This window comes from Aythya fuligula, chromosome 2 (genome assembly GCF_009819795.1).
Source record: "Aythya fuligula isolate bAytFul2 chromosome 2, bAytFul2.pri, whole genome shotgun sequence".
Lineage (NCBI taxonomy): Eukaryota > Metazoa > Chordata > Aves > Anseriformes > Anatidae > Aythya > Aythya fuligula.
In genome coordinates, this window is record NC_045560.1 from 52,877,175 (window position 1) to 52,901,633 (window position 24,459).

A 24,459-nucleotide genomic window follows, 5' to 3' on the forward strand; every position below is an offset into this window, starting at 1 on the left:
AAAGCTATGTATTTAATCTATTTGGAAGTTAAGCTATAATGGTTTGACATGTTCTTATCAATATCCGCAGATACATAAGCTCACACTTTAAAAAAGGTATCTTGCAAAACCACTAAATTAAAAAATGTTACATTTCCAGTTTATTGCTCACAGTAGCACCTAGAATGCATCTGCCCCTGAAAGCCAGCTAATCTAAGGATATATCCACGACTGCTATGTTTTCTACCACTCAAAATTTCAATTTTACAAACCTGAAATTCTGTATATACCAAGATAGGCCCCAACCAGGACAAACCACCAATCATATTTTCACATGGGACTGTAATTTAGACAGAGACGACAAAACAGGACTTATTTAGTAGAGATCAGAGTTATGACATTTTAGAAAACAAAACATTGAAGGTACAGAAGTCCTTTGTATGTATATTGAGCTCAAAGGATTTATACCTCACTTTTGACAGGAAGCTCACACTTCAAGATATCCTACAACCAGCTGATTAGGCACCAACCACCATTACACTCTGAAACAAGGTGGTGGAGAAAAGCACTCCCCCTACCTTTTATCTTTTTAAAGAGGAGGGAAAAGATTCATTGTACCAGCAATTTCATTCTTCCTAAAGTTTACTTAATTTAAATTTATCACATATATTTTAACTGAAACCTGTTTTACCTGTTGTTCTGTGGTAGTTCAAAAATTGTTAGAAAACCTAACTCAGAACTGTATATCAGAAAATACCACAGTTTTCATTTTTTTCTACAATAATTTTAAATTTAACTTTCCTACACAGTCCTGGCCACTAAAACAGAAGCTACCAATCAGTATGAAAGCCATTTTTATAAAGTTTATTTATCTTCTGACTAAAAACCAAAAAGGGATAAAACATTAAGGATGGAAAAAATTACATCAAAGAAATTCCCTTTACCTCTAGGTCAAACAGGGACATAACAGATCACTAAGCTTAAAATGAGCATATATAGGTATATATGTATGCTCATGTACACACACACACAGAGGAAGAGCTCAATTCACCTGCAAGACTTAAAAAAAAATAATAAAATAAATCTGTTAAAGATTAGAAAGGAACAGCTTTTATCTCTGTGAATATATCCCTAGCCTTATTTTCTTCCCACTCTCACAAGTCTAAATATTTTCACCCTACATGGGGTCTGTCATCTAGGTTCATGACCAGTCTTTCTGAAACCAATTTCAAGCTGATGTTTAACATTAGATGTTTAAGAGGGGAAAAAAAAATAAAAGAGTGAAAATTGGATTTGAATCTAGGTTTGTGTGCATTGATTTACTGAAATCAAAACAGACATTTGAGCAAATGCCCCCACTCAAGCATGAAGTATATTTTATATTAAGACAAACGTTCCAGATATTGACAGGCAGATATTTTCTACAACATCTCAAATAAAATTTGTCTTAAATGGTGATTCAAATGCTGGACTTTGAAAGGGCAATAACTGTTGATTTCACTTTTACAAGAGAGTAATTTTTTTCTTCAAGGCTTTCAACAACAGTTACAAGATCTCTTATGATACAATAAATTTATCGGACAAATCAAGACAGACTTTTTTATGGAAGTGAGGAATGACTGATAATATGAGTACCTAAGTAAAAGGTGTTTATAAATAAAGTGCTAATGAAAATGTGTCTTTTTATACACAGTAAAGGACAAAGAATCTGTACGTGACTCATGCTGATTTTAAGTAGGTCACCAAAAAGGTTCATTTTCATTATCTGAAATTTCTGTTAGCGAAAGCTGCCAGGGTTCCCTGTCGACTTTCAAAATTAAAGCATTAACAGATTTGTTAGAGGCATACCATGCTGCAACACAGAACTACTATTAATTTCCTGAAATGATGAAAATTAGCCAAATGACATCTTGGATGCACAACCCAGCATATAGCAATTTATAATTCTATATTCACTTTTTTTTTTTCTTTTTTTTTTTAACAGAACATTTCAATTGCATTCAAATTTCAGTCACAATATTAATCACCTCTTGGAAAAGTGAACGCAGCTTATGTTTAGAAAGAACAGATATCTCAGTTATAAAAGAATAAAAACAGTAAGCAGAATATCACAGTAAACTTCTGCTGAATCACTTCCAGAACAGTAGATGTTGAATTTGATATAAATTATACCTTTCTCTTCAGACAGACTCTGTAAGACTTATCAGAAACAAACACACACACAAAACAAAATGAAACAAACAAACCAAAACAAAACAAAACAAAACAAAAAAACAAAAACACAATCTCAGTGGTTAGAAAAGAACTAATAAAAAACAGTAGGTGAATTACTTGAAATCTGACCCCTGCAGTGAGGCTAGAAAGATTTGGTTCAAATCTCACAAACTTAGCAGTGTATCTCAAAATTAGCTTCCCAGAGCAAACTGCTTAATATTTCCCTAACCACTGTTTGCATAAAATCAAAAATATTCCAGAGTCACGGAGACTCCTCCAACTAATTTTGCAGTCAGGGTGAGATTAATTTTGGTTCATAAACCCATAGTATTAGGAATGGGAAGGTAAACCTAATTCATCAAAATTTATAGCATTTGCAGTTATGAACTATAAAGACAATTCCATTAGGTTTTATTATATTGCTTATCTTTGGCCTACCAGTGGACTGCATCACTTTATGCACAATGATATTAAAATCAGTAGTTAAATACATCAGTATTTCAACTGATATTTCATGAGAAAATAAGTGAGCTTTTCAAAATGCCAACAGAAATGCTTACCACACATAATAAAGCCTTACTAAATCACATGATATACAGTAATACATGAAAATACATTCCATGGTTCAAAAAGAAATAGAAAGCTATTACTAGTCTACTTAAGAACAAAAACTCATCTGTTTAAAAACTTTAAATTGATGCAACTTGAACAGATTTTCATGGAGATAGTAAGAGGCCTACTGATGACAGAAAGGCTTCCTAATTGTTAAACATCACATCCTTGTTTCAAGGCACAGTAACACTGCAGCTTTTCAGAGACTAAGAGGCCAGAATATTTTTTCCTAATTTAATTTTCAACACTGGATCAACTGTTTTGTATGAGATGTTTCCAGAAGTAGTCCACTAGAGCACTGATCTTCTCAGCTTTTAAGTTAAATCAACAGGTTAACATTTGATAGAAATATAAAAAAAATTGGAACCCATCTGTAGTGCCTGACAACACATCTAACAAACACGATGTATTTGGTAACCTCAGAAACTAGTACTGCTAGTTTCACCTATGAGAAAGCCAGGTTGTTCCTGTATACTAAGTTAAAGTATGGGAGCAAGCTTTGGAACCAACAATTACTTTCAAAATAACTTTTCTGCCTTGGAAATGTCCCAAGCCAAGTACATTTCTTGTCCCACAGAACAAATAATGATTTAAAAGAAATTATTAAATTAAACTACACTGACTGAAGAGAAGCAACTACATACATGACTGTTAACATTACTTACATAAAGAATTTAAGACTTCAGTAAGAATAATTTTCAGCGGACAATAATTTTCACCAGGACATGGAGTTACCATACACTTTTTTCCCCCCAAAATAGTGACAGATACAACATTTTAGCTTCTGGGAAAGCAACCACGACTAATTTTTCTCCTTTACAAAACCAGTTAGTTTAAGAACTAATGTTTTATAACAAAAAAGGATGTGTTTGGGAAGCAAAATGAAATTTTGTAATTACAAAGTTCACAACATCTGAACTTCAGTCTAAGCCTGTTTATTGACTTGAACACTTGCTACGTCTATAAAGCCTTACCTAGGCTTGCTGTAAGGCATTCTAGATCCGCTAAAAACCCAGGTATTTGTTGGAGCTGGTCCTGTAGTTCCACCAAACTGTTCCTTTTCTTCTCCCAGTGTGCAGAAAGCATCACAACTTCACTGTCCACCAGCTGAAACAAACAGGTTCTTGACTTTACTTGCAAGTTGATATACCTACTTATGAGCATCTCAACCAATTTTTAGAATTCATGCGTAAGGTCAGTACAATAACGTTATATCACTACAACGTACATACTTCCCAACTAAACATACAACACACTCAAGAAGGCATCCCACAGTATGAAAAATGCATATAAAAATGCATCCATCAAAACAACATAGATTTTCTCAATACACTAATTACACTAAAACAGGACATTTTATGAATTTTATTAACTATAATGACATACAGCTGGAATTTTGACAGCAGGGTTGCACTGGTATACAGTAACAACATTACAGTGCTGTAATGTAAGGCTTGCCTAAGTTGGTAACTTAGTTTAATGTTGCTACTCATGCCAATTTAATCAATAAAGTCAGATGAAATTGACATGTCAATAAAACCTGTCACCATTTTCTCACCTACTGCCACTCCAAAAACCAGAACAGTTGATTTAGAAAAAGCACCAGTTTCAGAACAATTTTCATTATCAGAACTTACAAATCTGCGACACACTATCATAAGATCAAAATCAAATGAGAATACTAATACAGCTGTCCATCTCAACAAGAAAATTGAAGATTCTGCACATTCAAAATACTCTAGATAATGAAATGAATTGAATGACATTTAAAAATAAGTTATCTTTACATCAGTCTTACTGCTTTTGTTATAAATTTAATTGCACTAGCTGCAAATCTTTCTGAATATACTTTTATGCTAGCACAATTTCTGTTGTTCTTGTTTGATTCTTCCTAACACTCATTATACAATAGTGTTATAATATGAGGAGGATACACCATTTAAAAGTTTTATTTTACATAGGTCAGATTCTACAAAACATGGCCAGATCAAGAGAACTTAGGTAACACAGATGTTTCCCTTATATATGATAATCAAGATGATTCAATTAGTTTCCCTGTTCTTAGTTCCATTACTACTTCTTCCGTATCTGCATTCTGAATGTTTCAGTTTTCATAGAATTTAGTTGCAAAAATGGAAAATGTTAGAACAACGGGTAAAGGAAGTTCTTAAGCATTTATAATTCTATCCACTTCAGACAGATTCTTTCAGAATGACAACTTCCATTTCCAAATCCCTCCAACTCCCCATCTCTGTCAAAAAGCCATCCTGTTTTACCAGACAAGGCTTGAAACCTTATTCCAAAGCCCAGTGAGTAATGAAACATTTCAGAACACCGACACCCTTTTTTAAAGCCAGAACTATTTTTGAGAACGAAATAACGGTATGAGTCAAACATTAAGGCAAACAACAACAAAATACATCATGAGATGAGGACAAACACCAGAACATTTCAGCCTAGAGAAAATTACATGCAACTAAGATTACAAGCATCTAAAACCAGTATTTTTAGGATAATTTTGTAGATAGAACTGGTAGTTAACATCTACAACATGGTAAAGCTGTAGGCAGCAATTAAAGCTTGAAATATTCAAGTTCCTTTTTCTACTCAAGGTTTATAAGCAACTAGTGCTCTTATTTATCTGCTACTGACCACTACCAGAAACAGGATACTGGACAAGTGGAACTTTAGGCCTCATCTGGTACAATCAATCCCGTGTGCTTACACAATTCTGATTACATTGAGCCCTGTATTTTCTGCTTTCATAAAAGCATATTTTGGATTCTCCCAAAACAAAATATTTGCACTACATGGAAAATTTTGGAGTCTCTTTGAAAGTTTTTCATTCTAATTTTCCCAAGCAGCCATAACACACAAGATTAAGGTTATCTTGGCTTTATAAACCTGAAATCTCACGTTGTTTTTAGAATTACATTTTTAAAAGCAGACTATTGCAAGTATTGCAAAATTTTAAGAAACTCATTTAAGGGGTCTTCTAAAAATAATCATGAGTAGTAAAACACACAAAGCTGGCAGAGAGAACTGCATCTCTAGTAACTGAAACTTTTCACTAGAACTGGTGGAAAAAGTGGTGGAAATACTATCAGGCAAGAGAAAGAAAAATATAAGATAACGTTCCTTACCCTAAATACAGCATTTCAAAAATATTAGGCAGTGAGATTTTATATACATAGGAAAAAGCTAGGGAGAAAACTACTATGGAAAGCAGAAGAGTCAGGATGGATTTGGCCAGACAAAGTTAAGGTTTCATCCAGGACAGTGAACCCCCCAGTTCAGTCCTGCTATACATCGCAGCTACGCAGCTGACACTGTCAGCCCCACCCTGGTACTAACCACCAGCACACCTCAACCCCAAAGATATTATGCAGTCCCCAGCCCTCCCAGCACTTCTAAAGAGTTACGGTGTTAACATGCAACACCATTTTTGCAACTGTTTACATTACATCACATTATTTATTGTTTGAATTATCACTGAAATTACATTGTTTACATTGCCATTTATTCTAGATCTCTTAAGTAGACTCAAAATAATATCCCCAGCTAACTTAAAATATGTCAGATAATGGCAGCAGAGTGCAAAAACTGGCCATCTGAACCTCTGGATGTGTTTTATTTTTACATTTCTTGTCACACTCCGACAAAGTAATATTTCTCAGTCATTCTGTAACCTGATATACCCCAGAAAAAAAGTGAGCTCATGTAATTAATTTTTGCTTAAGCTCAAGTAGTGATTTTAACTGTCTGAACACCGGATAGAAGACAAGAACTTCTGTGTGTCAATATATCAGTTAAAAATTACTTTAACAGAACTAGGAAATGATCATACTCAATGCTTGTAGCAACAGGAGTCTCAGAAAGTAAACAGCAGAGTGAACTTCAGACAATTCTTGTCAGATGATGCCTTGTAAGAAACATGATCACAGATCTTTTTTTACAACAGGCATATTTAGTACATCAGGAACAGTAATTGTTGCTGACTAGCAATAAATCTCAAAAGGGTATTAAAAAAATAGGAACTGGGCACTGTGATCCATTCCATCTGCTGCCAGTCAAATAGCATCTTAAAATCCCAGTAAAACAATGCAGCTTGACATTTTTCTGAAGCTGCAGCAGAGTGTATTACTTTTCCATAATACTGGTTGTACTGCACCCAGCTGGGATGGAGTTAACCTTCTTCATAACACATATGGTGCTGTGTCTTGGATTTGTGACTAGAACCATGTTCATAACACATCAGTGTTTTGAATACTGCTGAAAAGTGCTTTCACAGTGTCAAGGCTTTCATTTTTCCCCACTTATGAACTCCACCCCTACAGTGATAAAGCTCAGGGCAGGCATGAAATTGGGAGAGGACACTGCCAGAACAGCTGACCACTAGCCAAAGGTACATGCGGGTGCCCAGCTGGTGACCAGAATGAGCCTAATACATTGTTACTAAAAATTTGAGTTTAAAATTATTTACACATTTTAAAGCATTTTAAGTGTAGCACTGTTATTTTTTCTTACCTCTCCAGCTTTTGCACAATCCTTAGCTCCTTTGTGAAGGGCAGCCCAAGCATCTTCATATCTGAAGAGAAGAAAAATGATTTACTTTTTTGATGCATTCTCCTTATAAATAAAGAGGATTTCATGGATGCCTGTGGGTTTATGTTTACAGAGATTACAAAAATACAGTTTTAAAAACTGTCTAATTGTATTGGAAGAACAGTAAATGCAAGAAAGAAATACACAGTAAAAAATAATATCTTTCAAAGAAATGATATCTTTTTTTTGCATACATTAAGAGCTCATTGGACCCAGACTTAGATTTAAGACTACACACAAAGATGCTTACAGCACTACCTGGAACCCAATTCCATTAAGAAAAAAAAGAAAAAGAAAGACAAGACTGCATCACCAGTCATGTCCATTATCTGTCCTGTCCGTCTGTCACCCCGCCCCCAAAAAAATGAGAACAGTCTTTTTTGTTTTGAAGATACAAACCCAGAGGAAATTCATAATGCAGAAAAATTCTCACACTCAGAAAAAATGTGATGAAATAGACATGGAAAACAATTTCTTCTCATGGCTATGACAGGCATACTGTCTATATTTCTATTATAACAGCAGTAACTCATCAAATGTGTAAAAGTTGCAAAGTGTCAAAATAAAACCACATGCTGGGTCTCAATGCTGCTCTCCTTCTCCCTGTGCATTAGACCTAGAACTGAAGTTATCTTTCAAATTCTCCTTTTCCTATAGAACGCCTGAGTCACCAGCATCACAGTACTTAAGAATGGGGCAAGCTTTAAATACATTTATCGTTTCCCAGCAAGCCCTGCTCTACTCACTGCAAAGCATCCAAACATGAATAGCAATATGAACACATGCATTTTCTTCTCATTTTCTTGACCTAGCAAAGTTATTGCTGAAACATCAGGAAGCAGACACCAACAAAGAAATAGAAGGTCATACCTGCTCAGTAATTCCAGTCCAGGAGAAAACTCTGGCAAATCTTGAGCAGTTCTGTAAACAAATTGTAAACATACAAACATTATTAATGAACAGAAGGCTGTTATACACTACCTATGCATACACACATGCATTTCACAGATATGCTGAGCACAGGAATGCTCCCAAGTGTTTGCTTTCACATTTTGCCATTTCAGGTTTAAAGTGCATTACAGGGTATGTTACAAGAACATTCCAAAGCTAGTTTTTTTCCTCCTTCATTATTTTATTGTAGCCCATTCTTAACTGTTTTTGACTATGCCCATTAAAAACAACTTACATGAGACAATTTCTTGTATATATAAATACTACAAATTAAACCTTTTTTATTTAAGCCAGGGGAAAAATCATAGAAATCAGTGAGGTGAAAATGGACTTCACAATGAGTCTCTAGTTTAACCTCTTGCTCAAAGCAGGACCAGCTGTGGGATCAGATCAGCTTGCTCAGGGCTTTGTCCGGTTGGAACTTCAAAAACCTCTGAAGACAGAAACTTCACAGCCTCTGAAAGCAGCCTGTTCCCCTGCTTAACCATCCTTGGTGTGTGTGTGGGGGGAAGCACTTTTCCTTATAGCATTTTTCTGTCTGAACCTCTTTGTTTCCTTTACACCTATTGCCTTTTGTCATCCCATCACATAGCACTGTGTGATGGGATGACAGCCTAGCACTGCCTGCCTCACCTTGATAACCTGCACACAGGTAATGGCAGGCTGCTGCTAGGTCTCCCCAGAGCCAACTCGTCTCCAGGCTCCCCTCATAAAATAGCAGGACTGCAGCCCCAGCATCCCAGTGGCCCTCAGATGAACTGGCTCCAGATTATCAATGTCTCATGTTAGCCCAAAACTGTACACAATAACTTGCTGTGATATAATGAGTGCTGAGCCAGTGGGATAGCCACTCTCCTCAGTCCTGCTGCATGTGGCCTTCCTTGCTGCCAGGCACATTCCTGGCTCACTTTCAGCTTGATTTCTGCCAAAACCCCCAGGGTCTTCACAGCAAAGCTATTTCCCAGCCCCAGTCCATAGTGTTGCAGAGGATTCTTTCTTCCCAGTCAGAGACTTCAGATTTGTATGGGATGAATTTCATGAAATTTCTTGAAACCTCATGGCCCATATGGCCCTATGAACTTTCACGGGCTGAGTTCCCCAGTTTGATTTTCATCCATTCCTGGTCAATTTCTTTCTTGAATCCTCTAACTAAGCAGAGGGACTGGGAGACCTTGTCTGCAAGGACTAAAGCAAAGTCATCACCTATCTCAATTTCATTTCAGCATCCACCTCATTTATCAACTATCTCATATTTATTGCATTCAGCCTTTTATTACCAATGCAGGGGTAGAAGCTCTTCTTGTCCTCAGGCTTTCCTAAAGCTATCCCTGCATGCCAAAGATATTGAAAGGGAATCTAAAATTTATCCCTGACCCCCTTCAGAACTCTTCTTGACTGCTGCGTCATTTTTACAGCAGATACAGAGGAAGTTAAAGCCCCCCAGAAGAACGGGGGTTTAATGCTAGTGAAACTTCCTTGAATTGTTTAGAGAAGACACCATCCACTTCCTGTCCCTGGTCAGATTGTCAGCAGCAAGCTGCCACCACAACATCACCCTTAGTGGCCTCTCCTCTGATGCTGCTCCACAAGCTCTCAGCCATCCTTACAACCAAGCTAAGCTGTACCTGTTCCAGAACTTTAACAGCAAAGCAGAAGTAGAAGTCATCCTGGCATTCCCCAATTCATGAGGATCTATTTGGGTTGCCCGGTGCTTTTCTCAAAAAGGGATTAAGATTCACAATACACCAGATGAACCAAAATATTATGGACTGGAAATATACAGAGAAGGCAGTTGCCTAAAATAGTTTTATTCAAATAGTCATCCGTTTTTAGTTTAGCTTCAGTGTCTTGTCAACACAACCAGCTTTCCGTTGTAAAAATCTTTACACTCTACAAACATCAAGCTTCAGAACTTTACACAGCTTATTTCAGATGCCTTATTTTTTGTTTAAAGCCTGTCTTAAAATTAATTTGTCTACATGCTTTTTTAGTGAGAACATGCTTTACACTAAAGCACATCTGAGCTTATTTGAAGAAGCAACACTGATGTCCTTTACAGACATTAAGTGGTCTTTCCCTATAGTTCACATAGATTGAAACAACATACTAGTGCAGAAGATAAAAAACCATGATTTTTAAAAGCTCTTTCAATAGAGATGAGCACAGTTAATTTTAGTAGTATGTTATACATATATTTTTTACAATAAAAAGGCTCACTTTTGTTCTTACACCGAAAAACAATTACAAACAATTTTAGTATACAAGATTCACAGATAGTTAAAACAATACATTTTGGTGTATTACAGTCTGAATCTTGTGTGAAGTACTACAATAAAGTTGGCTATTCACATATTTCAATAGACATTTATAAATTGTATGATAACCATCACAAATTATTTACGCATACCAAAAATCTATTAAGCCACATATTTCATCAATATTAAGGTTAAGCTTTTCTATCATCAAAAGAACATTCTGTAAAATTCTATGGAGATATTTTTGTAACCTGAATATGAGCCTTTTTTATATTTGCCTTTAACACCACTATCCTAAATCAATGCTATACATTAAGGTGTATGGAACTACCTCTGCCTGCTTTTTTTTGCTTCTCTTGATTTGTCGCCCAACGTCTTCAACCTGTAAATCAAAACACAAAGCTGTCAGACGTTTCCAACAAAGAACAACTTGTCTGAATGTGTAACATGTTAATTCCAGTCTATTATAGTTATTTTTATTTCAGCTTATTTCAGACATAAATCAAATTTCACTTGATTTTATGGAAACTGTCACAGAAAATTATTTTCACTTCTTCTAAACTGTAAGATTTTTCTATAAGTGCATTGAGCAACTGGGATGAACATTTTAATGACAGCTATATATCCAAGCCATCCAGCTTTCAATACTGCTTCCTTAAAAGACAGGTATGAAAGATCTGCATACAAATAGCCAGTTCAATCCTGAAGAACATCCTTTGTAGGGCACGTGTGCCAAGGAAGAGCATGACAGTAATACAGACATATTTGCACCCACTTGCTGTAAGTCTGCCAACATAAGACTAGCATGAGCACAACTTTTCACCTGCCAGCTATCAAAATCTCCAGCAGCATTGTAACAGTGCACTGCTAACTGAGCAAACCTGAGGTGTACGGGTATCTCATTTCTTTAAAACACATTTTGTTGTTTGTCTGTTTTTAACAACAACAACAACCAACTCACAAGCAAACAAGAAAGCAAAAAAAAAAAACAACTCCTCTACTACCCCCACCCGGCTTTTTGAAACTTTTTTCCAGTCAACCTGTATGTGCTAGTCAGGTTGGCACGGAAGAGTGTGAACCAAAACCTCCTGCTCTTTCTCTGCCCATCAAGGTGATGGTTGTCCTCAGCCTGTATGTCCTTCAGCAACCCAGCTGTGTGGGATAACAAGGGTTAGGAAGAAATCAAGAACTGAAGGATGTGTGTTAAGTAATCCTCAGTCACCCAGTGACTGAGAAGCAGCCCTGATACAAAGATAACCAGGCTGCTTCTAGGGTGAGCCCAACCACTCCCTGTCCCCCATTTTCACTATCACCAGCTTCCAGGAACTCTAAAATGAAACCTCCGAAGTCTACAGCAACATAGGTGGCAGGCAAATTGAGAAAAGACAAACTAAGGCTGGTCTCCACTCCCTGTTAGAGAACTGTTCTTAATAGTCAGCCAAGTAGCAACAACCACAGCACAGTGAGGAACGCACTGCAATTCGCTCTTCTCTTCTGTTCCCCAGTATGCACTCCTGCCAGTAACAGCAGCACTTCTCTGCATATAGGGATCGAAGGAAACGCTGGGTCACAAGCACCAGTTCTTTTACCAGGCTGTCTGTCACGTAGTCAGAAGTAATGGTTAAAAGAGGCATCACTAGGCTTCACAATATTGGCTTCCTTTCAGCAGTGTTCTCTGTACAAAGTAGAGGCAGCGTGAACCACATCACTGAAGCCGGCCAAAGCACACAAATTACTGCCTGAGCACAAAGATAGCTTGCTTCTTTTCCCCCCCTTCTCCTGCAAGAGACTGCCTGCAGGTAAATGGGTCAAAATCTAGGCACCTCACTCACAGGATACACAGAAGCAGACAGGAGGCACATCTGAAGGGGAAAGGAGAACACATTTCTCTGTACACAGAAGTGGCTAACAACCTCAAAGTGTTCTTTCTACATGACCCCAGATTCAATCTTTTTTAGCTGTAAGTGGGTGCTCCCTTATGCCTTTGGAAGAGACGCTCTCTCCTTAGAAGCCCTGGAAAAGCTTCTCCCTCCCTGTGTTAGAAGCAATCCAACTGTTCATTTCACAGTCGTTCATGTGTAGTTAACAATGCTTCTACTACTGCTTTGGTGGGGGTAGAGAAAAGGATAATCCGAAACACTGGCACTGAGGTTGCATTATCTTGGAAGGGAAAGGGAAAGCAAAACAGGACTATTAATGTTCTGGCCTGATGTGAAGGGGACAGTACGGGAAAAGGAGTGATGCACTACACAACCTTTGTTACCACTGCTTCAAGATACACATTCTAAATGGCAACAAAGAATTACACTGCAAAAAAAAAAAAGTTAAAAGGACACCCCAAGGAGGACACATTAATGGAGCTCCTGAAACAAAGATGCAAACAATAAAAACTGCTTTTAAAACAGAATAAAACATGGCAACACAAGGAAGAAGGGAAATTAGAGACTACATGAAAACCTACTGGCTCCCCAGCAGCAACAGCGGTTATGTTGACAAAGTGAAGTGACCATCACACCCAGGCCTTTCTGTTTACCCTGTTTCATCACGTTAAAGACACCATTTCCAAAAGAATCTTACACTGTATTGAGGCATCCAACACAACAAGAGCTCTAAAAATAACAGCAAAACAGAAATATGGCACTAAAGCAATGCCTTGGTCTGTACTCTTACGATTTCATGTTTCTTTTGGTAAGATAGATACACCAGCAACTTGTGCCGTTGATTGGTAGTTACTGTAGCAGTTTCTTTGGTCCGCTGTAAACTGCTGCAAATAAGTCATTATAAAGTACGTAGGTTTTTGGAGTTCAGAGATGTCTTTGACTATAGATAAATGTTTACCATGGAGATGTTATCAGGCAGCCTCAACACAGCCAGAGGCCAGGCAGCTCTCAAAAGCAATCGATTACAACACGATGCTCTCCTGGGGCTCGTTAGGAGCCCGGAGCTTCGCAGCACAGGCGTGACCTTGCTCCCCTGCCATCCTCTGACTTCCAGTAACACTCCCTGGGACCACCTGCTGGTGCTAAATATAGCATTGATCCAGTGTGCATATAGAAAAAAATAGAGCTTGTGGGGCGGCGTAGCAAGAATATCTTTGTACTGTGGAGTGGGGCAGTGTAGGAAGAGTATTTTTGGAGTGGGGCAGTGTAGGCAGAGTATCTCTGTAGTGTCAGCAAGGAGCTGCTCCTTCCGCTCATCCTGCGCTCCTCTCCTTCACGTGATGGCAACTCTCTCATCCTCCAGGGCACAGAGAAGCTTTTCAGGCAGCAAAGGGCGAAATCACACGGATCCGCGAAACCTCGCGGCTCAGGCACTTCGTCACCGAGCCCAGCGCCTCCATCGGCCCCGCTCACGCCTCGCCCACCCTCCCCGAAGCGCAGCCTCTCCCTCCCCACACCCAGCGCCGCAGCCGCCGGTCCCCTCCTCTTCCTCCCTCCCGGTCACCTGCTTCCCCCTCACCCCGGCCGGGCTGCGGGTCCCGCCACCCCCCTATGGACACGGGGTGCCACCCACCCCGAGGTGAAGTCCTGCTGGACGCTCAGCAGCCGCTCCCGCAGCGTCTCCAACATCGTCCCGGCCTCCTCCTCCTCCTCCGGTGGCGGCGGCGGGCGGAGCTCCCCCCTCCGCCCTCACCCTCGGCCCGCGGCCGGGGCGGAGTCGGGGGCGGTGTGAGGCGGCATCCGGGAAGGGCCGCCCCCTCCGACCCAACATGGCGGCGGCGCAGCCATGGCACAGTGATCTGGTGGCTTCACCCTCAGCTCTGTCCCCTCCGCTCCCATATGGTGGCGGCTGGCTCCTGCTTTGTGCTCCTGGCACGCTGAAAAGCCGGGCCCAGCTGTATCTAGTGCCCGCCAAGCTCTGGGAGGAGGGTTTAGATCCCTGAAGTTTGTGCGAGGGGTGTCCTAAAAAATCAGGCGGTTCCTGCTCGCCACCACCTCGATGGATTTGGCCGCAGTGGGCACAGCGTATGAGCGAGCTCAAGGGAATCGTCCTTCCTAATAAAGCCTTAAAAGTGTTTTCATTAAGCTTCTCAATACTATCTAATCAAGCAATACCTGTCTTCAGTGATTTAGGAGTCTGGGGTCAACTTAGGTGGAACCAGACCTTTTCATAACAATCAGCTACTCTTTCCTCTTACTAGAGGACAACACCTCATCTACAGTCACTATAACATAAAGATTGTCCCCCCCACTGGATGTTTTCAGTTAGTATTTGAGGAACATGGACCCAGGATTTAGATGGATCTGTGAATTCTGAAGTTTCCATTTAAATGAGACTCCAATATTTAAATAAGAATAAAAACAACTGGAGGCTGAAAGTAGAAAAAAATATATATTTAACTTATTCAATTTTAGCTAAAAATCCAAAAATGTTAAGGAAAGTGGAGAGCACTGAAATCATTGCTTACAAAGAGAATGTACGCGGAGGGAGACTGTTGTGCGAGTCATTACATACTGTAAAAATTATAATGGTTTTAGGTACATCCACTCAACTGGAAAATTAACACTATAATTGCATTCACCCCCTACCTGTGTACTGTTAGAAGAATGAGATCTGTAGATTGTTTCTGAAGGGGCCCGTTGAAAAGCAATGTTGCTCTGTGGCCTTAATACAAGAGGTAAATGCTTACTAAGCGAAGAATGACTGGGTTGGTCATTACGAGCATTGAAATTTTGTAGCTCATCTTGAGGTCAGAAAGACTGCTTTCATGGCAGGCTGCATATAAAGATCTGTAAAAAAGCATATGACATGTATACACTATCTCTTGCTTAGGCTGACAATGTTTGAAAGTATAGACTTTCCATTTCATGGATAGTTAGTTCTCCAGACTAAGAGGAGTAGGGCTTGAATCAGCAAGTTTGATGTATTCACAGACGTAAATTACAAATGCTGACAAAAGCTCTGCAATCTGGCCCTAGGTAATATAAAATTTATGGTAATTTAAGTTTTCAGAGAAGAGGGGTTTAAACCTTTCATTGTTCACCCTTTATTTGAGAAGACATTCATTTCTTCTGTCTTGTATATTTTTGTATATATATATATATATATATTTTTTTTTTTTTTTTGTCAGCAGTAGCTCTAATAATTCACAGTGAGTAAATATCTCTAGACTCCTATGCTTCTTTTTCAGTTAAAAAGAAACTATGCGAAGACTGCTGTCCTTGCACAATTTCATTGCCATCACCGTGTAGAATTTGGGAAAAGAAATGCATTGAGATAGTGCTAAGAGTCACAGTAATCCTAGACGTACAAGAACAAAAGAGACTTCTAAAAGCAGACCCTATGCTAACGGGCAGTGGTGAATAATATATTCCATGTAGAGTTTTGTTTAACCATTTCTTAGGAACTTAAAGTAAAGGAGATTCTGTGAGCTCCTTAAATTATCAGCTTAAGTTAACTTGATTTTTATTTTATACATATATAGATATATAACAACGAGTAAACCCAGTTCCTTTATTTTTCCCTGCAGTCACACTCCAAATTTCTTGTTACTTTCGCTGGTCTGTTCCAGATATTCTCAAGCTAATCCAGAAAGCGTGGAGCTCTAGCATTTCCATCACCAAAGCAGAATTACATGTCCCTTTCTGAGCCATACACAAGCTTACTTATTAATACTAATTATTTAATATTAATGTACAATAATAGTGAATTTCACAAACTGTGTTTATGTGGCATGAAAACTCTTCATCTGCTTGACCCAACACAGATTGTTACTTTTTTGGACAGTAAGGAAATCTTCTGAGACGAGAACAATCCTTCAGGTATTAATTCTAAACAGTGATGCCTAAAATTCTGTCAGGAGCTTTGGATCAAGTTCTCTACGTATAAAATTCATGATAAATAGCTTTTTAATATCAATGACCTGTTCTATTCATTTAGTGATTAAGTAGTTCACAGCCAGTTATTTGATACTCTGACTCTTGAGGAAGAAGGTTTATTAGAGATCTAAACTCCGTTAAAAAATATCCAAAAAGTATAGGTGGATTATAAATGTGTAGATGGGACCAAGTACATTGTGTTGAGTTATGTCAGGTGATGCTCTTAAAAAGGCAGAAGACGTACGTGTTTCAGAGTGCTGTTTTCAGCTTGGAACCTTATGGAGGCTGCTTCCTGAGTTTATTTTTTCTCTTACCTGTTCTAACTGTTGGGCCTTAGCTATGTAATAAAGTCTCTCCAGCTGACACAAAGTTTTTACGTTATGTGAATACAGAATATCTTTTATTTTTATCTCAATAAAGCCTTTTTTTTTTTTTTTTTTTTTTTTTAATAAATATATATTTGCCTGGACACCAGTGCAATAAGATGTGAACAACAATCATTGCCAGTCCTAATGAGAACTGGAAGAAAATTTTGTGTCCCACAAGTGGAAATTTTTAAATTAATTTTGTTCATATTTTTCCATTAGCAAATGCAAGCCAATGTTTCTTGATAGTATTCTCTTTCAATTTCATAAGGGAATGGGAAACTCCTCATGTTACACAGCCATTTCCTTTCTACCTTATACTCTACTGCTAAAAAAAGAACCAAGCAAAAATCAATGCCTATAGGCAGTCATATTTTTGTGTATGCACAGAGCAGCTGTGTGAAAAGAAAGGAAAAGAAGAGGAAAGGAAAAGACAAAAGGGAAGGGAAGGGAAGGGAAGGGAAGGGAAGGGAAGGGAAGGGAAGGGAAGGGAAGGGAAGGGAAGGGAAGGGAAGGGAAGGGAAGGGAAGGGAAGGGAAGGGAAGGGAAGGGAAGGGAAGGGAAGGGAAGGGAAGGGAAGGGAGGGGAGGGGAGGGGAGGGGAGGGGAGGGGAGGGGAGGGGGGGAGGGGGGGGGAGGGGGGGGAGGGGGGGGGGGGGGGGGGAGGGGAGGGGAGGGGAGGGAAGGGAAGGGAAGGGAAGGGAAGGGAAGGGAAGGGAAGGGAAGGGAAGGGAAGGGAAGGGAAGGGAAGGGAAGGGAAGGGAAGGGAAGGGAAGGGAAGGGAAGGGAAGGGAAGGGAAGGGAAGGGAAGGGAAGGGAAGGGAAGGGAAGGGAAGGGAAGGGAAGGGAAGGGAAGGGAAGGGAAGGGAAGGGAAGGGAAGGGAAGGGAAGGGAAGGGAAGGGAAGGGAAGGAAAGGAAAGGAAAGGAAAGGAAAGGAAAGGAAAGGAAAGGAAAGGAAAGGAAAGGAAAGGAAAGGAAAGGAAAGGAAAGGAAAGGAAAGGAAAGGAAAGGAAAGGAAAGGAAAGGAAAGGAAACCTTCACAAGGCTGTTTTCCCCTTCTCTGGAGATGAAACAGTTACAGTTGGAGAAGCCTGTGCATATCTGGTCAGCTAAAGCAGGTCATGGCAGAGAATATAGAGAGATTAAAATGCTGCTGAGGGGCTTTGGTTCAGTTCTGTTCTTCATAGCCAGCTTTGGATGAGCTGTTTGCTACTCTTTGCATGAGCCAAAGATATGCAGCCTATGAGGGAAACTATGTTTGGCAAAATTGTGTCAGGGTATGTGCTTATGAATGCAGCCCATTGCTCATATGCATTTGAGGGGGTAGCCCCCAGAAAGAACATGTATGGAACTTATTCTCAAGGCTTACAGAGCTTCAAAAGCCTGTTTTTAGATGTTAACTTTTTAATGGGCTGCCTTTCTGACAGCATGAAAAAAATGTGTGTATTTCTGTATTTAATAATTTTCTATGGAAAATTTGAAGATTGGCTTAGTCAAGACTAAGAGTTTGTAAGTATAGTACATCATTAAAAAGAATAGAGATGGAATTGATGAGCTAAGATAGGTGTCTTATAAATGAAACTTAACTGGAGAACAACATTATAAAAGCATGTGTTATTCTATGATAAGTTTCATCATTTCTGTGAAAGAAACCTTGGAGGGGGTCACATTATAGTGGTAAAGGTAAGTCATGGTGAACTTCCGTGGTCCTAATCTCCCACTCTCCTTATGCCATATCTGGTGACTGAACACATGATGAATTGCTACCTTACGTTTCCACTGACAGTATCTGAAAGACCATAGGACAGGTCTTTCAAAATAATAATGAATGGGAAGGATACTTCAAAAATGAGGACTTTACTTAAAACTTTTAGATTTGGTTTCTCTCACTATCTTGAAAATTCTTCTTCACAGTTAAATTCTTTGAAGTTAATTCAACAGCCTCCTAAAGAAAGAAGAGTTCGTAACTCCAGCTAAGGATTGCAGTTCAGATGAGGTGTGCTGATTTTGAGAAAAGGACGAAATATGTAGTGAATCAGCCAGTTCCACTAGGGGGCACAGTTGTGTATAGAAAAACAAAATAGCATGATAGTACTCATTTCTCTGAAAGTACATTTATCTCAAGTGAACAAAACATTACTGACAACATATAAAGTGCAATCCATGGCTTATTTCATCCCAGAAGGACACCTTAAAAACCCTAGAGGTATGAAAGGCATTGGGCTCAGTGGGCAGCAACCACTTGTAGTTGACACTCTCACAGTATTGCTTTCATAAACTCCCTCCTCCTGCCTAAGCAGGATGGGAAAATCTGGGTTACACTGCTTCACCTGCATTTCTACAGGCAATGCAGATGATACTCAGAAAAAAAAGCAGAGACAAAAGCCTTATGACCCTAGCAGAATACTAGGTGACTCTATTTCCATTGACTTTTATGTTGTCGCTACTGTTGAAATGATCTAGAGGGATGCACTTAGTAACAACTGATTTCAAACGATGCCATGCTATTGTGTCTTTGGGAGGAGCATCTTATGGTCTTGAAGACAGCAGCTGTCTATATTGGACAGGTTTAGCCTGTTAATTAGAAGATACATCTATGTAGACTGCATAACTTGTATAAAGGATCTTGTCCCTGTTGTCAGGGAATTTAAAAACATATATGGAGTATGAATGAATGCTGTACAATAACACTTGGAGTAGTATTAAGTAGTTATGTTGTGTCTGTCTCTGCTTTTTGTTGTTCTTGTGTATAATTTTACCTGAGAAGGCATTATATCATGTGATTAGCTCTTAGGCTATAAAGCATAACTGGTTTGTCTGAGGAAAAAGCCATGTGTTCTCCTTATCATTGCAACGCCAAAAAAAAATAAATAAATAAATAAAAAAATGCTGGTATGACTACAGCTACTTACAGGTGTGTAGGTGGGTGGTGGGGAGAGAACTTGAGGAAAGCTTTTGTCTTTTGGAAGTGTTCCAGCAGGAAAGCCCCTTCTGCTGCTCTATGCTGTGTCAGCACTAGGAGGCTCTGCAGGTCTCTCTGTGCTGGTGTCAGAGGAGCAGAAACTGCAGAGAAGGGACTGCAAAAATGCTGGGAAAGTGCTGCAAGGGAATGGGATGTGTCATGAAACACAAGGGGGTTTAAGTCGAGTAAAATACCCATGTCCCCTGTGTTTAGTGGTCTATTTAAGTTCTTCTGTATTACTTTCAATTTTCTATTAGCATGACCAATTTTTGCTCTCCTGGTTATCAGACACATGGTTTAAAGGGAGTAGAATGAGGCCCAGAGTGAGATTCTTGAAGGACAAGTCTACTATGTGTCAGTTTTATTGATCAGAGGCAATTAGTTCAGCCAAACCCAATTAGGACACAGTTTTAGTTTTATACACACAGACATTAATCACTCATTACCCAAGTGAACTCTAAAGGGAATTAAAAGAGAATAACAGAATAAAATGGCTGTCCCTTTGCTCTTAATGTAGGAGTTTTTTAGTTTTGTATTTGGTTCTAAACTGCTAATTCCACTGACTTCGTCTTACAATAAATCGGTGGTTTTTCTTTCTTTTATTTTTTTTTTCTTTTCCTTATTTATTTATTATTAAGAAGATCTTAGTCATCTGTCGTTCTGGCCTTTCTGATGACAAATATCCCATGAGTGGATTTAATTATTATAATAATTATTATTATTTTTTAAATACCATTAACTCCTCCCCTTGTTTGGTCCTCTTGCTTAAAGCAATTTTTGTTGAAGCCTTCTGGCTGACTGCCTAGCATTTGGCTAATAGCTGTGAAGTTGTCAACTTCATACTGTTTCCCTGTTTGAAATGGAATTCTCTTTCCTCAGTTTATATGGGTCTGCTGTTTACTAGTCCATTATGCATGGAATCTAATCCACTTACGCTGTAAGAAGCTTGGAGACCAAACTTTTTTTTTTTTTTTTTTTTTTTTTTTTTTTTTTTTATCATTGCATTATGTTTTATTTATTGAGCATAATTCAGTTTCAATGAAATTAAATAGTCATCATGGTACTTGTACTGTTGCAGAACTTTCTTATCACTGTGCATTTTGTCAGTTTGATTTATTTTATCTCTCTATTTACAGTTGTTGGTGACAATCCAGAGTTGCTTCACTAGCTACAGCAAGAGTACCTCATCCTCTTGGAAAGTACTCCATATTTCAAATTACAAAATCAACTTCAGGACGGACCTGAGAATTGTATAGGCAAGTTTTGATTTAAAATGGTGTCTGCTCTCTCTCCCTCTCTGGTATATTTTTCATTTGGAAAGTAGCTGTCATTGCTGTATATCAAGATGCATTACGTAGACAGGGAAGTACTGTTCATATGGAAAAACACTGAGACCAAAAGTTATATAGTTGTGGAACTGTCTTTGGATGCCATTAAATCTGGGATGTGCCCATTCTGCCACATCTGAAGATAAGGGCATTTTGGTGCCAGATTTAAGGCACCGTGTTTGGTGATTCTGGCCTTTATATTCCAGCAGACAAAACGGCAAAACTGGATTGGACCTGCTTATTGATGGTATGCTGCTGTGAGATACAGTATTAGCTTCTGTAGGAAGACTTCATGGTTTGTATTTTCTAGGAATGAAAGAGGGTGAGGTTAACTTTGTTCAGGCCAAACCTCTGACACAGAATTCATGGGAGGCTTAAAGAGCCTTCAGCAAAATGTCTGTATTAAACTGAAAAGAGAAAATAGTTTTCTGTTAGAGATACATCTTAAACCTTTCTTTTACTCCAGTAGCAGAGATAGACACCATTTATGGCAGAGTAAGAAAACTAAGTAAAGCTTGAAAATAATGTATTTATTCTCAGAAGACCCCTAAATGTTAGTCACAACCACAAAGCTTTCCTTGTATCTATACTTTTCTAAGATAGTCCCAGGCTTTCAAATGAATATCATACATATTTGCTACTGGAAAAGGGCAATAAAAACAAACTTAGAAGATTTGCTGCATTCCCTTAAGACAATGAATTTTACATCTTTCAGAAATTATCCAAGTTCTTTCAGTGCCATGTATCATACAGTGTTTTAAAATTAATGCATTCAACTTTTAACACCCCCCAAATACTCTCCAAAGCAGTTCCATGTTTTTGGTTTTTTTTTTTTTTTTTTTGTTCCCTCCACCATGCATACAATAATTGTGTGATAAAGTTGGAGTTTTAGCAAACTTTTATTGTTTGTATTCATCCTGGACTTCAGCAGTATACAAGAACTATGAACTGCTCTCAGGTCTTCAAGACAGAAACGTCTGTTTCAGGCCAAAAATTCAAGCTCTGTCTTTAAAAGTCTTGCACAGAGTCCTTTTGGCCTTCCATCTCTGAATTTCTATTGTTTTTGTAAAATGTCATGTTTTTATTTATTTGTTTCCTTAGGCATATCCTACAGCCAGCAGCTTCAAATAGGAAATGTTTTTTACTGATTAAGCAACAAACAGACTGCTATTTTTATTAGCGCTGTCTGTGCACAGCTGTAATATTAAAGACTTCACTGGCACCTGCCTTGATGTTACAAAGTCACCCCAAGTATTTAAACAGTGGCAGTAGTGAGGCCACATCTGGAGTATTGTGTCCAGTTCTGGGCTCCCCAGTACAAGAAAGGACATGGACACATACTAGAAAGAGTGCAACAAAAGGCCATAAAAATGATTAAGGGGCTGGAGCATCTCTACGGTGAGGAAAGACTGAGAGAGCTGGGACTATTTAGCCTGGAGAAAAGAAGGCTTAGAGGGATATTGTCAATGTATATCAATATCTGAAGTATGTAAGAAGACAGAGCCAGGATGTTTTCAGTAGTGCCCAGCAACAGAAGAGGCAATGGGCACAAACTGAAACACAGGAGGTTCATCTGAACATGACAGGCACTGAACATGACTGAGCACTGGCACAGCTTGCCAGTTTGTGGAGTCTCTAACCTTGAAGATACTCAAAATCCATCTGGACATGGTCCTCGGCAAGCAGGTCTATGTGGCCCTGTTTGAACAGGAGGTTGGACCAGATGAAATGTAGAGGTCCCTTCTCACCTCAGCCAACCTGTGGTTCTGTAATTCTGCATTGCCTGTATAATCTTACTTGCTTAGAATGTAATGTTAAATGTTCAGGTTGTGATCTTTTATGACCTCGTTTGTACTTCCTTTTCACTCATTTATACAACTTCTGGAAGTTCACTTCTGTAGACTGCAGGTGTACAGTAGGCACCTATCTTAGAAAACAGAGGTTGCCCCAGAGTATGAGTGGAAGACTGAGGTAAAATTATGGTTCTCACTGTAATACCACACTGTGGTATTGTTTTAATAATGGAGTGCTATCATATTTATTTTTTTGAGGTAAATCATCAGTCTCTAGGAGTAATTTAATAATTTCAAATTAGCTCATTTGATACTGAACGTTCTGAAAATGCTTGCTAAATACTGGTAGATGATGATTCAAATACATACAAGATTTTAAATATTCAACAATTACTAATGGAATTGTTGTTGTATAACTAGAAATCAGGGCTTGTCCAGATTCTTAACCTTAAATATTCATGTTAGTCCAAAGATTTATTTCAGCATGGGATTCCACTTTTTTTTTTTTTTTCTATGACGATTCTAAGATACATTATGCATATTGCTTTAATCTGTATTTTATGTATGCAGGTATACACGTGCTTGTGTGTACAAATTAATGCCATGACTCTTTCTAGTACTTTCACTTTTGCAGTGCCAGAGGAAAATCTTAGCCACTTTATAGTGGATACTGAATTTTATTTTTTACAAAAAAGACTATTCAATGTCTTTGAATTGGTCAGATAGGCTGAAGAACAGAAACTGTGAGGGAAAAAAAAAATCCAGCTTTATTTACTGAAACAGTAATTCTATTCAGTTCATGTGACTTGAGTTCACATACACATATTGATGATGGCATTAGTCCATTCTGTCATTACCAGTATAAAAATGCTTCACCTTTCTCCATTCAGTCTCCTGTTCGAAAATCCTTTTCAACAGCTCTTAAGTTATGTTTCCTTGGTACAATAAAGCAGAACAGCTTGCTTTTCATTCCATGCAGAAATTAAATAAAGGCTCTTTTCTCTTCAGTAAAGTGCATCTTATTGCAAATAAATAATCACTTAAAGAAATTTAGACAAAAAGGTAGGAATCACAGATATATCTTTGGCATAAGAGATTCACCCATTCCTTTATCCAATGCAAAATCTACATTTTTAAGATACCAAAGTAAGTTGTTCTGTGAACAGCGGATGTAATGAATTTCTTCAATGATTTTTTCTTCCACGTTCCTTGGTCCTTCCCATTTTCACTGCTTAAGTACTTCTTCCAGCTCCTTCCCATGTCTTTTGCCAGTTTGGCTGAGAAAGTGGCAACATATGCTGTTGATGAAATAAGTGTGTGCTGATTGCTTTTTCATTATATCCATGTCGATTGGCCAACTGGCTGAACTGCAACTGGCTTTTCCATATTGGTAACACTAATTCGGAACAATCTCTAGCAGTCAATTTTTCACAAAAATGTATAGTAATTTACTGTCTTTGAGAACTGGGTATCCCTCTGAAGTGTAAACTGCTCAATGGACTCAGGTCTAGGAAGTACAGTTACATATATCTCACTTCCTTGGGAAACCAAGTTCGAAATTCCTGTCAACCTACAC

At 38.6% G+C, this 24,459-nt stretch overlaps 1 protein-coding gene across 1 annotated transcript in view; it reads right to left on the bottom strand.

Moving 5' to 3' along the window:
- The window catches only part of DTNBP1 (dystrobrevin binding protein 1), a 69,283-nt gene extending 55,040 nt beyond the window's left edge, over positions 1-14,243 (bottom strand). The window contains exons 1-5 of the mRNA XM_032182352.1: positions 14,130-14,243; positions 10,948-10,998; positions 8,281-8,331; positions 7,333-7,393; positions 3,780-3,912 (exon numbers count right to left, since the gene is read on the bottom strand). Coding sequence (XP_032038243.1) covers positions 3,780-3,912; positions 7,333-7,393; positions 8,281-8,331; positions 10,948-10,998; positions 14,130-14,185 — 352 coding nt within the window. The 5' untranslated portion in view covers positions 14,186-14,243. The remainder of the gene's footprint in view (positions 1-3,779; positions 3,913-7,332; positions 7,394-8,280; positions 8,332-10,947; positions 10,999-14,129) is intronic.
- Positions 14,244-24,459: the final 10,216 nt, after the last annotated feature.